The 19,444-nt window shown below is 34.7% G+C and overlaps 2 protein-coding genes across 4 annotated transcripts; one reads left to right on the top strand and one right to left on the bottom strand.

The window, feature by feature from the left end:
- Nucleotides 1–3,511: 3,511 nt before the first annotated feature.
- Mlp84B (Muscle LIM protein at 84B) lies at nucleotides 3,512–18,245 on the bottom strand. Of its 3 annotated transcripts, none has more exons than XM_088277712.1 (11): nucleotides 18,140–18,245; nucleotides 16,315–16,448; nucleotides 14,627–14,795; nucleotides 13,259–13,376; nucleotides 11,280–11,376; nucleotides 9,734–9,818; nucleotides 7,431–7,727; nucleotides 6,667–6,799; nucleotides 6,393–6,580; nucleotides 5,712–5,865; nucleotides 3,512–4,508 (listed from the first exon to the last, which is right to left on the bottom strand). In XM_088277712.1, exons 2-11 carry the CDS (start codon nucleotides 16,427–16,429, stop codon nucleotides 4,386–4,388), a joined length of 1,479 nt encoding a protein of 492 aa, XP_088133838.1. In that variant the 5' UTR covers nucleotides 16,430–16,448; nucleotides 18,140–18,245; the 3' UTR covers nucleotides 3,512–4,385. The 3 variants fall into 3 exon arrangements, 2 of the variants coding, with proteins under 2 accessions (XP_088133838.1, XP_088133839.1); XM_088277713.1 differs by lacking the exon at nucleotides 18,140–18,245 and adding an exon at nucleotides 17,328–17,465; XR_015839279.1 differs by lacking the exon at nucleotides 3,512–4,508 and adding an exon at nucleotides 5,395–5,471 and having other exon boundaries at nucleotides 5,546–5,865.
- On the top strand, nucleotides 4,732–5,424 carry LOC148312183 (selenoprotein F). The gene has a single exon (XM_088277714.1). It carries the CDS (start codon nucleotides 4,760–4,762, stop codon nucleotides 5,324–5,326), a length of 567 nt encoding a protein of 188 aa, XP_088133840.1. The 5' UTR covers nucleotides 4,732–4,759; the 3' UTR covers nucleotides 5,327–5,424.
- Nucleotides 18,246–19,444: the final 1,199 nt, after the last annotated feature.

Here is a 19,444-nt window from a genome sequence, read left to right as displayed (position 1 = left end):
CTCTCCTCGTCCTCAGGTTGTAGGTTCTTCTGTCCTGGACAACGTCACCTAGGCCATGCCTTCGAATCATGTTATCTTTCTGCAGCGTCCATGAATTTTTGTCTTCTTCTAGATATCTTTCGAGGAAGATCCATAATATATTTCACATTTAAATATTTTTAATATTTAAGGCATTTTCTTTGTGGGTTAGTCATTTTTACTTTTTTTTATTACAAAATGTTAGTATTTAACACCAGGTTTAAGTTTGCCGGTTTCAGATGTACCTGTCTCTTTGTTAATTATAAAATATCAATACTCGTACATAGCCTTTATTTTACGCTTGCATTGTTTGAATATTAAAGCGAATGTTTAGAATATAATATGTTAATGTTATTATCTACTGGTGTGGATATTATGTATTCTTTTTCTAACCCTGAGCAACTGTATTATATGAAAGCAGTATTATCTTGATCGTTAATTTAAATATGTGCGGTACCTTGATATAACAGATAAATCTATTTAAAGGATTTTTTATTTATTTATTGATTTGGCGTTTAATTTATAGAACTCCATTTTAATTTATGTAATAATTTTAAATCAAACACAGATTTTTGAGTCTACTAAGTTGTATTTTATTAACAAAAGCACATAAAAAATTATATTGTGACAGTTGTTACTTGATAATGCCCTAACAAGGCGAAACAATTGTCACAATATAATTTTTTTATGTGTTTTTGTTAATAAAATACAACTTAGTAGACTCAAAAATCTGTGTTTGATTTAAAATTATTACTATTTAAAGGACTTTGGATGTAATAGTTGAAAATCCGGGTCTTAAGCCCTCTGAATACCCAGACTTCCATATTCTTTTTCATCTTTGCTTAGATATCAATATAAATGTAACTTATCAATCGGCTCATGTATCCCAGCAAACATCTTTTGAATGTAAATGTAACATCTTTATTCACCTGAACTACATTTTAGCATGGCACTTAACAACCATGATGTCCACAAATGAATTGAAGTATCTCTTAGTTTCTTACCAAATTTATCAAACGCCCCTAGTTTTCCTTTATTTGCCATACTGCTTATATCAATTTTACCTATAATTAAAATGAGAAATACAAAGAGATTGTATATTTTGTTATGTAATTTACGTATTACAAAAATAGTTGTTTAAATATGAAAATAACATGTGTTTTTATATCTCTATATTTTCGACATTTGCAAGGTCCTAAATATAACGAGCAATAAAAATATTTCTTAACTTGTCATATTTTGTTATTTAATTATTTTTTTTTAATAATTTTAAATTATTAGTTGGTAACCCCTGTATTATTATTTTTTTCGCTTTACAGCTAATACAATAACAAAAAATGTAAATAATGTGTATTTGTTTAACCGTGACCTCTACTTGCAAATGATATTCAGTAGAACCCGGGAAATCCGAACTAATTGGGGCTGTGGCCTGTCCGGAATTGGAAAAGTTCGGATTAGCAGAGAAATTTGTAATACAGTACATAGATAGTGCTTTACACTACAGTAGGTATGTTGTACGCATCTTTTACATTTCGATCTAATATTACAGTACTTGAGTAGCAACTCACAAAGCTTAAAAATGTTATAGTTAAAATGTAACTTTGGTTTTTTTTTTAAAATGTTCGCATCTCCCAGGATTTTGAATTTTCGGGGTTCGGATTCTACTGTATTTATATTACAAAATTAGATCCATGAATCCAATTTTATTACCATATTACTTTTTAAAACTTTTTTTAAATATCAGTGCATATACATATGCAATGAAATTTTAAGAATGGTTTCAAAATGTCTTATACATTTTTAAAATATAATTCATTTATGTATATCATTTGTAGAGTTTATAGTAAAAAAATATATACAATATCTTTAAAAATACCATTTTTCAAACCCCTTAAAACATTATTATTTACTATTATGTGTTTACAAAAAGATTTGTTAACCAATATAACTGTGATAATCATGTGAATTATGTTCCCTTTTGTACCTTTTTACTAACAAATAAAAATATTATTTTGATGTTGAATTAATTTTAATTGTGTACATACATCATATTTTGCATGACTTTAAGTATTTTTTTTTTCTGTTTTTCACTATATTTTCTCTTTTGCAGAATTTTATTGTATAATTGCAAATTTACAATACAATTACAATATTTTAATTATCTGTATAAATATTTTAAGTGAATATCCCGTTCAGAGAAGAGTCTTAAATAAAGAGTCGGACTATACGTATCGGCTTTGCGGGTTGATTGAAAATATCTTGCCGCCGTAAGACAAATTGTACCAGCAGGTTTTAATTTATTATTGCTATTGATAATTTGAACCATAATTTATTTCATTTTATCTTTGAAAGGTTTCACAACAAAATATATGAGTGAAAAAAAGTGTCAAGAGTTTGCTTTTGCAAGGGTTGAAAGGTGCATAGCAAGCTTAGGGACAGTATTTTGCAGAAAGGTGCATAGCAAGCTTAGGGACAGTATTTTGCAGAAAGGTGCATAGCAAGCTTAGGGACAGTATTTTGCAGAAAGGTGCATAGCAAGCTTAGGGACAGTATTTTGCAGAAAGGTGCATAGCAAGCTTAGGGACAGTATTTTGCAGAAAGGTGCATAGCAAGCTTAGGGACAGTATTTTGCAGAAAGGTGCATAGCAAGCTTAGGGACAGTATTTTGAAAACCTTTTGTGAGATCATTTATAAAATTGAGATAATCGTATTTAGGAAAAGTCCATTTGGCTTCAAGATATTATATTGAAAAATAATAAAACATCCTACCTTTTATTTAAAATACGTTTTCTAAAATCCAACTAAGTTTTCAGCCAACCCTTGCATGTACATTAAAAGTTTATGAAAGAACAGTTTTGCTATCCACACACACCTGTTTACTTGCGCAAACATAGTTTGCACAATAAACTCACCAAGAAACATTATGATGCTCTTTCAATATATTACAATATTTTTCAACAAATTGAAAGTATTTTTTTGTAAATATAGTGTCATTTATTTTGTTCTTTTATATCAGGGCTGTCCAAACCACGGCCTGCGCCTTATATTTGTGCAGCCTGGAATGTATTTTTGATCCACTGCCAATATGAAAATATTCCTGTTACAAAATTTATTTTGTAGAACATTATTTTATTTGTATAGCATCTAAAATAAATAAATGTAATATTATTCATATGGGAACAAGTTTCATATAACGAGCTGAGATGCCACCAAATTATTTGTTAAAAACATGGCTACAAGCTCTTGACATGTGCAAACATGCTCTCAAGTCATGTTTGCACATGTCAAGTAAGTGTGTGTGTGATTGGTAAAAGTGCTAGTATAAAAATATTGTGTAAATTAGTTTGCACAGGTAAGCGCCAGTAAACTTGTGTATGTAGACCTTTACCTGAACTGGAGTAATACAATTAATATTTATCCAGTATTCATTGTTTTTAATTACATATTTGTTTACATCACAAATGATTTGGAATCGTAATAAAAGATCATTTCCTTTTTATTTGAGTTTTATTTTATTTTAATAAAATTGACATGTATAGTAATCGAAATATGTGTGTGAACTTACAAACTAGAAATGTAAGCTGTTCTATAAGCGAAGTAGAGTGTGGTACTAATAAACGGCTTGCAAGCGTATTCAAGCAACATTACTGTTAAGTCGCTTGTTCTACCTTGTGGGGAGTAAATATTCCACATTCTGGAAATCAGCACAGCTTTGTAAAAGTGTATATCACTGGCGTAGAAAAATAAATTATGAAAATGACATTTCCTCAGGCGTCGGAGCCTGGTCGATCGAAGATTAGCTAATTGTTAGAGTTACGTGTGATATACTTGGAATAATAATTACACAGGCCTCGCGGGGGCATTTCTGACTGCCTCCTCTTCCGCTTCTCTGGTGAACGTTCATCCTGGTTCAATCAGTCAACCCAATTTCACAAACATATCTAATCTACAACTTTGCAAAGTTTATCATGTTGAGATGTTTAGGTAAAATAGAATGCAGGTAATGTATCAAAGCGCTTCTCCCATCTGATATATCCACTCTCCGTATACTATATTATATAAATATATAAGATCTGTCTTAACGTTATTGTGCAAAAAATATTTAATAAGCATCTTATTATAAAATAATTATTTCCTCGACCCAGTTACACAGTATCATACGTGAAAAATTTCATAGCGAACTTTACTATTACGAGTCAATAATTTTTAATAGAATGTTTTCGTATATGATTATTGTTTGTGTAATATACACAACCATCTACGATACAAGAAATAGCAGTTCCCTGATGAGTCTTTCAACTTACACCTAAGTTCATTCAGTCATCACAATGCGAAATATGTATATCTTAGTGCTAAGCTGTATGCATTCAAGCCATGGTTAGTGTTCCCGCCCCCATTCCGAAGCCAACCCCCTTGGGTCCGTAGTTTCTACCATAGCAGCCGCGGCAGTAGATGTCTCCATTGGGTCCGTCGCAGAGATTGGTTGAGTCCTGGAATAAACAAACTCAGTTTTAATAAATTTTCATAAATTTTAATCACAATAGAGACTACATACTTTATGTTAGAAATGTTTTATTCATCGTGACTGACAAGCAAAATATAAATACAAAATATCTAGTGCTTTGACATTTTTTTTATTTGTCAAATACAAAGTAAATACTGAAAATGTATTTTTTTTAAGTGTAGCTATAAAATATTCAATCCATAGATTGATAAACTGTCAAAATTCTGTCTATTTTCTATGGAGTTCGTAAAGGATACGTCAGAAAAGCGGAAGGTAAACTACAAATTGTCAATTGTTTTCAAAAAAGTTACAATGAAATCAATTATTATATTATTAATATTCGCTATATCAAGTGTACGAATATCGAACGCGGAGTTTTCTTCCGAAGACTGTTGGGCTCTGGGATTCAACAAAGCGAATCTATTATGCTCGTCTTGTGACCAATTGAAGGATTTCGGTTTGGAAACTTTGAGGGATCACTGCCGAGAATGCTGCCATCATGACGAGAATTCAAACGCGGAAAAGAGATATGCGAGTGCAGTGTTAGAAGTTTGTACTTGTAAATTTTCCGCCTACCCACAAATTCAGGCTTTCGTCAAGAGTACAAGGCCCGCCAAGTTTCCTAACCTCCAAATAAAATACGTGAGGGGTTTGGATCCTATAATCAAATTGCAAGATAAAGATGGGAACATTGTCGAAGTCGTTGCCATCGAAAAATGGAACACGGATACCGTAGAAGAATTTTTGAGCACTCATTTGATAATGGAAGACGAGGAAGATTATTTAAAAACTAATAGAATATAGTTGAATTTAATGTATTTTAATTTTGTTATATTTTTATTGATAATTTTAATGAGTAAATAAATGTTTTTTTTTACTTATTTTTGTAAATTTTTACCCTTATTGCATTTTATTTCTTCCAAAACTTTCTAAAATGTATGCAAATAACCTTTTTTAAATATGGAATGGCGTTGCACATGTAAAACAACGCCATTAATAACCTTAAATAACCAAATAAATAACCTTATTGAAAAAATTTCGTATGTAAATAATGGGATACATTATTTCAAATATAAGAATGAAAAAAAAAAGAATAAATTAGTGTTGCAATGTTGCCAACTTCTGGGAATGGTTTGCATCTGATATGGAAGAAATTTAGTCATCTCAAATGACAAAGTAATATAATTACCAATGATTTATGGCAATCTGTGCAGGAGAAGCAACGTTTGTGCCAGATTTGGTTCTTAGAGATCATCTGTTCCGCGGCGTACACAGGGTATCCACAACGAGGGCAGCCAGTTCCCTTGGAAGCCTTTGCTCCGGTGAATGGAGCTCCTTCAGAGCTAAAAATAAAATCACAATATTAATTCATTTCACATCTTAAGTTTATTAACAAATTTCCAGGTCACATTCATTGAAGAAAAGTTAATTACTGTATCAAAATTTAAAGGAAAAATCAATAAGTTTCTTCTGTGGCTAAATAAAGTCACAATTGCACAAATACCATGTTTAAATAAAAGATAAAAATAAAGAGACCTTATCTGGTTTCTTTAATTGTATGAATTATTTTAAACCTCTAACACAAAAATTTTACTTGGTGCTCAAATTCGCTGAAGCATTTTCGATTTGGCTTTCATTTATCTAAAACTTGGTAGAATTACATAAATTTATTTAAACCTTTATTACAAAATAATTTATGTAAAGTTTTTTCACAAAGTGATCGATGAATGATAAGGAGAGTGTAATTTATGGTTGCTTAAAATCAATATTACCAACCAAAGCATTTTCAATTTGACTTTCATCTATTTAAACTGGGTAGATGAGTAATATATTTGACAACTTGCAAGAATGAGGATATTTGTAAACTCACTAAGTATGGGTTGGCTCAGAATCAGCGCAGACAAGGGTGGGGGCATGGCCGAACCCAAAGCCTTTGGGCCCAAAGAGTTTTCCGTAGCAAGCCCTGCAGTGGATCTCCTTATCGGGACCGTCGCAAGCCAGCATGGAGTCCAGTGGGCGATGGCATTCGGCACAGTTGAAGCACTTCTTGTGCCACATCTGAAATATCCACATTTCATTATTATCATTTTTACAATAAACTAGCCATGCAATCATTCCTAGACATCTCAAATCAGTTTGCTCACCGTTCCCTTGGCCAGCTGCTGTTCAGCAGCGAACACCATTCCTCCGCAGCGCGGGCAACCTTGACCCTTAGGAGCCTTGATGGAAGTAGTATCAGGGTTGTAGAACGGCCTGCTCTTAGAAATCTCTTCCTCGCTGTTAACAAGAGATGACCATTGTTAACTTTTATTCTTGAACATATCGTAGTCATACAGGAGCAAGTGACCAAGTGCAATTTATACAAAAACGTGATTACTGGCTATTCGATATCCTACTAGCTTAATATTGCCCTGAAAAAATCCCAAAGTGATTTTAAACTTGAAAGTATTATATATTGATTCGTAAAAAATGACTAACTGCATTGATGTTTATTTTCTTGCCAAGTAAAAGTGACTTAAATGGCCCTCCTGAACATTTTACGTTTTGTTATTTGGTCACTTTCTCCTGTACGACTATGATATATCCATTTAATTTATTCACAATTAGGTTGCACAATTATAAATATTTACAAAATCCTTTTAATTAGATTGATATCTGTTTTCCTTCTCTAGTTACATAATAAAAATGTAATGGAAAGTTATATTATTTGTCTCACGACTTCATGGTACGCATTTAATTTTTTTTAATAACTATCCACTATGTGTATTTATTCTTCTTCTGCCCCAAATCAACACCCAAGTGTTGTATAGGGTACCACATGTAATCAATATGATGTAACTCCATCGGATTTATATGAAGGCAGGGTGATCAGAAATGTTACATAGGCAGGATAAACAAAACAACTCACGTCAAACCATCAGTCTGGAGGAATCCAGATCCGCAGGCAAAGCCATATCCGTGAGGTCCCCACTTCTTGCCGTAGCAGGTCTTGCAGTAGACCTCCCCGTTGGGCCCGTCGCAGGCGATGATGGAGTCCAGGGTCTTGGTGCAGTCGCGGCACTTGAAGCACTTGCGATGCCACTCGTGGCCCTTGGCCAGGACCAGCTCGGCCGCGAACACTACTCCTCCGCAGCGAGGACATCCCTGACCAGCGGCAGCCATGATGGAGGTGGTGTCGATCAGCGTTGTCTTGGGTGCCTGATCGCTAATTAAATTGAATAATAATTAATTATTTTATAATTTGGAAGGAACATTATTTGACCAATTCATACAACAATATCATTAAAGCTTTTTAAGGGTTCCAAAGAATTTAATTTCTAACTTTGAAGAGTTTTGAAAAAATACCAAAAGTAATTTATGTTTTTCCAAATCGACTATAAAAGCATTAAAAATTCATTAATATCAGTTATGATGTAATACCCTTCTAGGAGTATTAAATAGGTTTTATCATAATTTTATCCCAAGAACTTTGGTGAATTTGGCCTATTTTAGAAGTGCATTCCTTTCTCGTATTATATTTTACAATACTAACGTTAAAAACAATTTTCGTTAATTTGCAAAATAATATGCACGGCAGCATAACTTTTTGTTTTTGTTTTGTTAAATATTAATTCAAAATTCTTTTTTTGTTTATTTGTTTATCAGAACTCCCAAAGTTTTATTAATAAAATTAAAGACAAACTCGATCAATGTATCAGTTCTACATTATTAATTTTCAGGACTAGATCTTTAAATTGAAAATTGTGGTACGATTGATAATTTGAATTTAAAAATAAAATTAACAAAAAAATCCTAGTTAAAAACTAAATTAATAAAAAGGGGTTTTTGATTTTCATTAGTTTAGATTTTCTTTTCTATGTATCAATATTTTAGATTAACAAAATATCAAAATGCATGCTTATTTTATGGAGACAAAATATTAATAATATGACCAAATTTTAGATAGATGTCAGTTGGGTAGGAAGTTATAAACACATGTTTTTGGATTTAGGATCACAAACAGATAAGAATAACTCATGCAGGCTTTTGGGCTGTGATGGCGGCTATATGGTTGCAGAACATCGAAAATATGCTTTGTGACCAAATTAGCTGCATCCGTGACAAAAAATATTACACAGGAATGTTTTGAAGTTGTTATAGCAAATGTGCATCTTTACATTTTTGGTATGTTGTGTGTATTAAGAAAATGTTTGTTGTATGTATATAATGGCATACAAGTGTGATAATTTTGATTAATTTTGTTTTCGGTATTTATAATTTTACTTGCAGGTAACTTTTGATGTATGGGTACTATTATAACAATCTAAAAGTAAAATAATCAAGTGAATACGACATGAAACATGCGCTCGTTCAGTTGTGCATTATCACAGAATGTCTTCAGGATTTACGATAATACTTTTACATTGGATGTACAGACAAATCAAAAGTGAAAGGACCAGGTTTGGGTCAGATTGTACCTCTGCCATTCACAGTCCTTTATATCGCACATGAGGCCAAGAGAAGACATCCCAGAGTGGCCAATGCCACGCGGCCCGAATCGCTGAGCGTAGCACCCTGTATGGGTAAGCAGATAAGCGTGAATGCCAACAGAATATAATTAGAAGCAGCGGCAATCATGCATAAAGACCCACAATCCTGGAACATCCACTCATTAATTCAAGTGCACTTAAACAGATCCTCAACAGAAATCAAAATAATTTTTGCGATTGGTACCAAATGCCTGAAATTTTGGTGTATAGCCATTTGCCTTTTTTATCAGTTTCGAAGCATACCTGTTTCTTCATCAGGATATATGCTTTACTAATGAATAACGCTATATACCAACTGCTGTGCTATTAACATACAAAACAACCTGATAATAGGTACATGTATGACACACTTGAATATGCACAGTTGCACACCATCAAGTTATTGAATCTTGAAGCATGTTTTTGTTGACAGCTTGTTTTAGATGTAATTTTATACTTTATGCCTTATTTATTGATTCAGCATAAACTTTGTGATATTACACAATAAATATTTAAAAAATAAACACTGTTGTCACTGTTGTAGACAAAATAGTTGATATTAACTTATTTGTTGAATTTTTTTGATAACAAATTGAAGAACGTTGATCGTAGATCACTTGTATGGAGTGCTACAAGAGTAATAAATGGACGTTCCAGAGTACAGTAGGTGTCTGATGATTGGCGCGGAGCTAGAGAGACTTACCTAACAGCGAAGCAGTCACTCTGCAACGCGCCACCTCCCTGGCCATAACCGTAACCCTTGGGGCCGAACTTCTTCCCGTAACACACTACGGGGACAGAACAAACTGAGTCAAACCAAAAGCATTCCAAAACAAAACAGGGACGATTGTGAGTTCAACAGATGAATGACACACTCGCCGCATCATATCCATCAAAACTCTCCAGTAGATATGGCTTTTAAGATTGAGAAAAAGTCAAACTAACCAGGGTTGATCTAAGGTATAATAATGATAACCACCTAGCAGCAACACTTCTTTTATATACAATAATTATTTATATGTTATTGATCACATTTCATAGCTTATTAGTAATTCAATTTTCTTCATCTAACATTTATCTACATTCAATGTTGCAAAGGGCATTGCATCATATCGACCCAGTTACATATTGTTTACGCCCTGCACATATTTGTTCGTTTCAGAAACCTTATGTTGCGGCGGTAGAACATTTTTGTGTATTTCAGTTACCTTCAACTTCATACACAAAGTTTGCTTTCCTGTGTAGCAGATAGGTGTTAATATAATACAAAAAAATATCGATTACTTTCTATTATCATTCTTTCGATGTGATCTAATACCGCCCGTGTCAAATAACATTCCTTTAACAAACTTCACCGTAACCAATATGTTAATTATATGTAGGCAAGGTGATCATTTCTGCTCCTCAAATACTAAATCAAGGTGTTAAAGAGTGAAAAATCAGTGATACAGTCAATAATTTTGTTTGAATTATCAAAAAATATTTATGTAAAATTGGTAGGAGCCGTAATTTCAAATTATAGTGAAATTCAAATTACATGTTTCCAAAACAATGAACTTTTATTATATTCCCCTGGGATTCAAACAGGATTACTTAAGCAATGACCATGTATATTGTATATGTATTACACATTTATTTGGTTATCAAATCTATTATAAGTATGTGTTATCAATAAATCATTAAAAAAAATTGTATATAAATGACGCCGTTTACTTGCAAAAGAGACTTATAATCATTGAAGCTAAAACTGTCATGTGTCAATTATCATGTTTTTTGTGCATTTTTAAACTTGTTTGCATAGTTTTTAAATGCATATTTGTGCACAAAAACAGTAAAGAAAGCAAAGTGTTATGCATAAACCAAGTTTTTGTTATTGAATAAGCCTGGTTTGCAAGGAAAGTTTTGCATATAAAAAGTCTATCTTAATTATTTGCATGGTTTTTAAATGCGTTTTTTCAAAAACACATGTGTATACAGTAAAAGTAGCAGTATATTATTCATAAACCATGTTTATTATTATTAAATAAATCTGGTTTGGAAGGAAAGTAACTTGCATATGAAAAGTCTATCCCAATTGTTTGCTTAGTTATCAACCTTTGTATTGTAGATTTGTAATATCAAAAATAATTGCAACGTAATTTCTTGAAATATTTAGTATTTTTATCAATAACTTTGATTCTCGAGATATGAAGCAGCAAGTATTGAAATAAATTGCGAATAATGAAATGAGTGATGGATGAATGGTTTACCTTTGCAGTAGATGTTTTTGTCGGGCCCTTCGCAACAGTTCACGGAATCCAGTCCCTTGTTACATTCTCCACACTTGAAACACTCCTTATGCCATCCCTTTAACAATAGTAAATGCAATTCTAGCTAAATTCATAGCAAAACATCTCACAAATGCAAAAAAATACTGTCTTATATTAAATGGCGTGATATGAATGTAACACAACTGTATTTGGGTAACATTTTGGTCGCGAAGGGGACTGATGTGGTCGTGAAGCGTTGAAAACATTCTTTGTGACCGGATCAGCCACCATCGCGACCAGAAATGTTCCGTGGATAGTGGAATTCTACACGTGGAGGTAGTTTTAATCGTGCATGGTCCATCCGTATAATGGGTTCTAGAACATGTGAGAAATGGAGAGATGCGGGTTTTTGTGAGCACAATTTGGTCGGTTTTCGTGCTTCATACATCTTATTATGATCACATGTCGGTACCACAAACACGTAAACCTGAATCAGATCGGGTCGTGTACCTCGGCAATATATGTCCATGTCTGGTCCGTCACAGTGCATTGTCGAGTCTAAAGTTCTGTTGCAACTGATGCACTTGAAACAGCGTCTGTGATATCCCTGTTGTTAGAGAAAATTGTAAAAAAATATGCAGAAGTTGTATCAAGTTCTTAATGTATAAAGTTGCGCCACCTAATATAAAATCAGTGGTAAATAATATAAAGATAAAAAGTGGCCATATAGAAGTGTTTAAAGTTGGTCACTCCACCAAAATAACGGCAGCTAATAGATTACATATTACTATTATTTTGTTTGTTTTATTAACCTTTGTTTATACATATCTTGCAATTCATTTTGTTTGTATTATTACTTCCTTTATATATTTATGTAGTTCCTGGGTAAATTAGTATTGTTTATAATGTAAATGTAAATGTAAAGACGTTCATAAAAAGTATGGCAATAAATAAATGCTAAAATGCCTGATCAGAGTAACATTCAATATAAATAAGCACATTTTAAATATTTACTAATTTAATATTATGTTTCCTTCAAATAAATAAGTCTAGTTCATAATAATGTATGTAAAGGATATTGATAAATAAATATTACTGGTACAAATTGAGAAACAAATTATGTAATTGTTTTTTTTCTTTAACTTCTAACACCTATCTGCACCCAATGATGATAGGGCACTGCATCTTGTTAATGCGGTCTTATCTTGATCGTAAATTACATTAAACCATCGGTTTCTGATATCAGTCCAGGATGATATTGGAGAGTGAAAAATCACTCCTTTTTTCTTTAGGTTTCTAATCTTATGGTTATTCGTACATTGACATCTCAACATAGATAAAGAAGAAGCTCACTTAACTCAACCTAGATACTACCGAAAACTCACATGTGAAAGAATTTTTGAAGAGAATTTTAGTAGCGTGGTTGTCAATCATGGGTTGAATGTTGAATGTTAAATATGTATAAAATGATCACTTGAACCACATGCATTCTGTATTGACACATTCTTTCATATGTAAGTTCTCGGCAGCATCAATGGTGGAGTAGAGTAAGTTTTTTATTTACTACAGATAATTTAAATGTCTACAAGATAAAAGCCCTGTAAATACCCAAACTTTTAGATTTATGTTAAGATGTCAATATAAGATTCTTTTCTTCTCTTCATGGTACCTACACCACAGACCCTAGCCTCCTGTGATGTTGATTCCCAGCTGACAATCCATCTCTTTGGTGGTCTGCCCTGGAATCGTCTCTACTCTAGAGTCCCGTTCTCCTCATGCGCATACCATAGTCTTCTTCGTTATCTTCCCCGTGTAAAGATCTTCCCCCTATCCCTGTATTCCTTCTATCTCGTAGGCTCTTGCCAGATATGCTCCTTAGAGTCATCATTTCTGATACTTTTAGGGCGATTATTGTTGTTGTTAGAATAAGGAAGTTGTAGTAAGATATAAGTAGAGTTTAGATAGGAGAAGTGACTTACGCGTCCCCTGGCCAGCATCTGCTCAGCGGCGTACACGAAGCCTCCGCAGCGAGGGCAGCCTTTCCCCTCGGGAGCCTTGGCGATGACGCGGGGCTCCATGCAAGCTCCGTTGGTACGCCTGCAACGAGAGCCGAGTTAAGTCCCGCCCGGTCTGGTCGAGTTACTACTGATACTTTACTAAGCTCCGGTTACTGCTAAGACGTTAATGTGTTGCGACCAAACTCAACCAACTTCCTACAGCCTTAAGATGTGTTAACAAAGCGACTCGAATTAAGTACTATGATACCAAGGTCTAAACATTCGGCTGCGTGGCGGTGATTTCGTTCAAGGGGTGCGTTTATTATGTTACGAATTATCAGAACTGAAATGAGAGAAATGATTAATGAGATGCCGGAGCGACGGAGAGGTCGCCCGCCGCGCATCCCTCTACCGACACCGAGGACACTTTCCTTATCCCATCCGAGCTGACAAGAGTTAGTGCCGGATCTCTGTTAGGAAAGCGTCGAGCGAGGCATGCGGTTAGCGATGTTAGCACGGGCAGACACAGCGAGCGGTGAGGAGTCAGAAGCCGGAAGCCGGAAGCCGGAAGCCGAAGCCATGCTAGCCACTGTAAGAAGTCCGCTCACCATATATCCGGGGGCCGCTCCTCCGCAGCCAGGAAGGGGAGGGGAAAGGGCGCGGGGGCCGCGAACCGAGCGGCCGACTGAGGATCTACCCTCGAGTTCACGGCCCGCCGCGTTTCTACAACTACAACACTCTAGTATTTTTGTAGGTTTTTTTATTTATAAAAAAAAATGATGACAAACTGTTTTCTCTTTAACAAACTGGGAAAAGTCAAAAGTTGAGTATGTATTCAATACTTTGTTCGAGTGGCGATTGAGATTAAAAGTATATAATTGAAAAGGTTCCAGTGTTTATAAAAATATTAAAGAACGCGTTAACTCTAGGTATGGTATAAAGTAAGCGCGAGATGTCCAGGGGGCGGGGGGCGGGGGTCCCGGGCCGGGGGCAGGGGGCGGGGGCGGGGGGGCCGGGACAGCTATGGCGCCCGGCGGCCGCTTCCTCAGCTCACTTACTGCCTGTTTCCAACAAACGAACTATGTCATGCTGCGTCAACACTGCTCTCCTCTCGAGGGCTTCTAGTATTTACAATTCCCGCTTCACAGGGTTAATGCTATTCAAACGGGTTAATGCTAGGGTAGTAACGAGTGACTCTATGCTTTACGAGATGATCGTATCCGATGCGAGTATGGGTCCAAGCGGCTAGTAATTGCAAAACAGAAATATATATATATGTATGTATATAGAGTGACGGAGATAAGGAAAGTTTGTCTCGGCGGTCTGACGACGGGGGCGTAGGGTACTTACGCGCCTTCCTCGGGAGCGAACTGGGCCCCGGTGTCCATGGACAGGGCTCCGGCGCCGCCTCCGAACCCGTAGCCCTTGGGTCCGTACTTGCGCGCGTGGCAGTTCTTGCAGAACAGCTGGCCTTCGTGCTCGGTGCAGTTGGTGGAGTCGAGCAACTTGCTGCACATTCCTGCAAATAAACGCATCGTCTCTGTCAAATTCTGTCCGTATTCTTACTTTTTTATTATTTGTTTAAACTAACCAATTAAGTAATTAACTATCACACCGCTCCCTGCAAGGATTGGCAGAGATAATAGACCGCCACATCAACTTGATTTTGGAAACAATCTCCAACTCTGCCACATTCGAGCATCTCCTCATACATACCAGCCGATCTGATTTGTTTATTGAATCGGAATATACTTTGCAGAGTTCCATAATCTTTCATCAATAATATTAATCAAATCTACTAAATTTATTAAATTTTGTGAAACCTATTTTGCCTTACGAGAGCATTAACATCTTGTGGCGATGACAAATCGCCATGATGTCTAATGTCAAAAACGTTTGCTCGAGTGCGCGGTTAAAACCGCTCGTAGCAAAGAAATTAGAGCAAGAAATTCACAAATTTTCACATTGTTTTATCCAATCAGGAATCAAATCAAATATCTATTGCATGATACCCATTCCTATTCTTTCCCGGTATTCTTAATTGTCGTTTTATCGACAACAACAAAAAAACAACTGTCATTAAATGAAGGGTACGAAAATCGGTGTTTCCTTGACATTAACCTAGTGAAGGTTTCTAAAAATGCAATTTCAAATGTCAAATTAGGCGCTTCCCGCGAGTAGAACAAAGTCTAAGGAATGTTTTCATATTTATTGTTCATCAAAATAGGTTGACTATGATATGGGGATTTTGATGTGTCCAACTCGACATTTTCAGCGCTAAAATAATTCAACATTGATATCGTGTGTCCTTCGTTCTGTACAATTTGTCTCTGAGCTTTGATCTTCCCCTTTCCTCTTTTATTCCTTCCCATCCCTCTTCCAGGATTTTTTACAATTGTGGAATTTTGTAATTTTAAAACTTGCAACGAGCACTTGTTTTGTAGTACTCATATACGTGTATCTACAACTTGATGTCACTGTTCTGTTAGATATTAATTTTTGACATCTCATCAAAGATGAAGAAGAATATGCAAGTCTGGGCATTTACGAGGCCCACGACCGTCGTAGGCTGGTTTAAGTGATCACTTTACACACGAGTAACATTCACCAATTCTACCCATTATTGACACTAAATTGACACTACCCATTATTGACACTCTTTAGCCATTATTGACACTTATTATATCTACCCATTATTTACATTATTGACACATTATTACACTACTAAAATTCTTAGATGTTCTATATATATGAACCAATTTTGAAACATTATTCTTGAATCACTAGAACTTCAATAGAGACATCTATTGGTGAGATGAATAGAAGCTTTTTATTGAGCAGAAACTCTTTTATTTGGACACACTCAAAATGTTGTTCAGTTAAATTCCCAAATAAAATAATTTTAGATAGGTACTTTGATGTAACTCAATTATCAAAAAGTTACACTTGAATTTTGAAGAAATGCGACGGAAACATTTTTCTACTTCCTTCTATTATTGAGATTCATATGAATAATGAGAAAATTGAGTGGAACTTACCGCATTTGAAGCACATTTTGTGGAATTTGAGTCCTCCGGCTACCCTCTCCTCAGCGGCGTACACTGACTTGCCGCATTTGGGGCACTTGGGGTTTTCAATCGGCTTGAAAGGCATTTTGGTTTAGTTTATTGGCCTGAAAATAAAAGAAAACAAATCAAAATAAAGAAATAACAAACAAAAACGAAACAAAAAATTTAAATTAACAATTTTATTTCTTATAACCGAGGCGGCCCATAGTAGTGCATTAAAAAAAGTGCAAATGTATTAACCGACCGGAATGAATAGAACCCTAGTAAGTTGAGTAGTTACTTGTATTCTCTATTTAGTAAATTTTAAAACAAAAAGTGTATGTTGACAAATTTTTTTAAAGAAGGATATATATTTTATATCCAAGGGCAGTCTATAGTGTATTATATTACAGATAATCCGGTTTCTAAAATAAAGAATATTTTGTCGAAAGTCTCCATTTTGAACCCTAATCGTTATGTACAAAACCAACTTCCTAAATCTGACCAATTTTTGTTTAAAATATTTTATTCATACAAAGTTGTTTAAAAAAACGGTGTCTAAGATATTTACTAAAAAGATATGAATGAAAATGTTTTTATATTATACAAGATATGTATAAATGTGTCATTCGAAATGAGGTCAGACAATTATACTAGTTATATAATAATTTATTTTTATGTAAATTAATTTGAATGATTTCAATCTGTTCTTCTATTTTACTCGGTGTTGAATCGTGACAATGTAATATTTAAGTATGTTTATAGTATCCAAAGCCGATGTGATAATTATAAAAGTAGACTCGTAAAATTCCGACGAAGAAAAAATGTAAAATTTGGCAACTGCCAAAACATTGCGCTTTTCCATCAACAAAATCTTTTTCAATCAAAAGTCTGACTTTACATTATTTCCGAGTGCGTTTTTAAAAGGTGGGTTGTTGCGAGAATGTGTGCGTAAGTTGTATTTTATGCAAAGTTTATATTCTATGCGTCAGTTATATATTTACGGTCGGGTTTATTGTCCAACGGAGCGGAGATCGTTCCCGAGGGTCTTAGGGGAATGAAACTGTATCGAGGAATATTATCCAATGCGGTATTTATAAGTAGACCGAACTATTTACGCGCGAGCCAAATTTGGAGCCGATGCTTCAGGACGTCCCTCCCCGCTCACCCCAACCCCCTGCCCTACCGGTCTGAGATTAGGTTTCAGACACGGAAAAAAAACATCATCAGATTCACCATCTGATAATAATTTATTAACTTCATACATCAAATTCAATTCAAACACAATAAAATATTTCCAAAAATTTTGTTACTTTTTTTCCGATTTTATTTTTAATGTCAAATTGTTACATGATACATTGCGTCTCTGGCGTTATGTCTGCTCGATTAAATGGTATCATTTCAATCTCTGATATAAATCACTTTAAACAACCTCCTCGAGTTGGATTATCTCGGAGTACTTGGCAAAGCGCCACCGGTTTTAAAGTCCAAAAATTATGACGTTTCCGTTGCATTTTCGCGTACAACTAACCCCGTTTTCCCTCCACGTGCGAATATTCAAGTGGTTGAGAAAAACTGCGTTTTGAATTGAGAAAATCGCGAGTATGCGGTATCGCGGGTGGTGATTTTAAGAATTTTATCGAGCGTTTAGTCCGAGACACGTATGTCTGCCGGTTATCACCCCACTAGCTGGCGATTCACCCTCGATCACTTGCATTTAAACACAACACAAGGTTTGGTTTCGGGTCACAAGCACAGGTGGAATGCGTGTATACTCGTATGCACTTTGCGCACTCGGTCGCGTCGCGGTAGGTACCTGGTCGGTCGTTGAAGGTAGCTGTGCCGGACGATGTGCCTGGGAGAGTGTGTGGTTGGCTGTCGCTGGTAGTTCGACCGTCACTGACTACTTAGGTTCGAATGGCGGTTTTAGCGGCGAGCCGGCGGTAGTCTATGGGCGGCGGTGCACACGGCCCTGGCGCCCCACTCTCCGCCCCTCCCACGGCTGCAGCGCAATGGCTGCTCGTGGCTCGCGGGTCGTGGTGCCGCCTGCATACACCCATATCCACGACTGGAATCCAAAAACGACCTATTCGCAACAATTTTTAATTCTCCATACACGCAAACTTGAAAAGAATCACAAAATTTTTAATTCAAACACACAAACTTTAAAAAAAAATCACAATATTTAAAAATGAATCTAAGATTCTTAAAACGCCTAAAAGTGGGATTTTCACTCTTTATTATTTACAATATTTTGACTTATTTACAATATACTTTTAACTTATTTACAATATTTTGACTGTAATTTAAATTTATATCATTCAAATGTTTAATTTTTATTAATTATAAATAAGCAAAATAATTCGAAATGTATGTAAGATTCTTGAGACGCCTGAAAACTGAAAAATGACTTTCATCGTTTGTTAAATTTAATTACAAACTTTATTCGCACACTTTAAGTTAATCCAAATCTTTGTTCAAAGTTATTTATATTGACATCATTCAAATATAGAATTTTCAGCTCTCCGAACATTCAAACCTATAAAAAAATCGCAATATTTTGAAATGCAAGTAAGATTTTCGAGACGCCTTAAATGTGAAATATTGAATTTTCGTATTAAAATATGATTTCTGGGTTTTATTAAACTTATTGACAATATTTGGACAGTGTTATTTAAATTTGACATAATTTATATATTGAATTAAAAATTCAGCAAACCCTAAAGATTTTTTTTTACAAGATTTAGAATTGAATGTAAGATTCTTGAAACGCCTGAAAATATAATTTTTAGTTCTTATTAAACTTATGTACAAAGTTTATTCGCAATATTTTTACTGTGTTTGTGTGTTCATTTGTTTAAAAATCTGGGATTGTCCACTAAGAAGTGATTTAAATTGACATCATTCGTGAAGGAGTTTGCTAAATAAAATTTTCAAAAAACTCTACCACAGACAGTGCCTGAACTTGTAAAAGAAAAAAGGTGTCAATTAAAAGATAAACACATATTTACACTACCTCCGATTTTTTAGTAGAGTGGTTGTCAATTTATGGAAAGTCTACAGGTATGTAACTTAAACTAGCCTAGAACATGTCATAAGCCCTATAATTTTCGCTTTCTCA

The sequence above is a fragment of the Brachycentrus maculatus genome, unplaced genomic scaffold, assembly GCF_059751285.1.
Source record: "Brachycentrus maculatus isolate JH-2025_06_01 unplaced genomic scaffold, ASM5975128v1 h1tg000049l, whole genome shotgun sequence".
NCBI lineage: Eukaryota > Metazoa > Arthropoda > Insecta > Trichoptera > Brachycentridae > Brachycentrus > Brachycentrus maculatus.
This window is presented reverse-complemented; position numbering and strand designations above follow the sequence as displayed.

Excerpts from the sequence above, each read along its gene's own strand:
- LOC148312183 (XM_088277714.1), top strand. The coding sequence starts at position 4,760 with ATGGAGTTCGTAAAGGATACGTCAGAAAAGCGGAAGGTAAACTACAAA.
- Mlp84B (XM_088277712.1), bottom strand. The coding sequence starts at position 16,429 with ATGCCTTTCAAGCCGATTGAAAACCCCAAGTGCCCCAAATGCGGCAAG. Across the intron at positions 7,728-9,733 it reads AGTGACTGCTTCGCTGTTAG|CGATCAGGCACCCAAGACAA; the intron begins GTAAGTCTCTCT and ends CAATTTAATTAG. Across the intron at positions 5,866-6,392 it reads TCTGAGCCAACCCATACTTA|CTCTGAAGGAGCTCCATTCA; the intron begins GTGAGTTTACAA and ends TTTTATTTTTAG.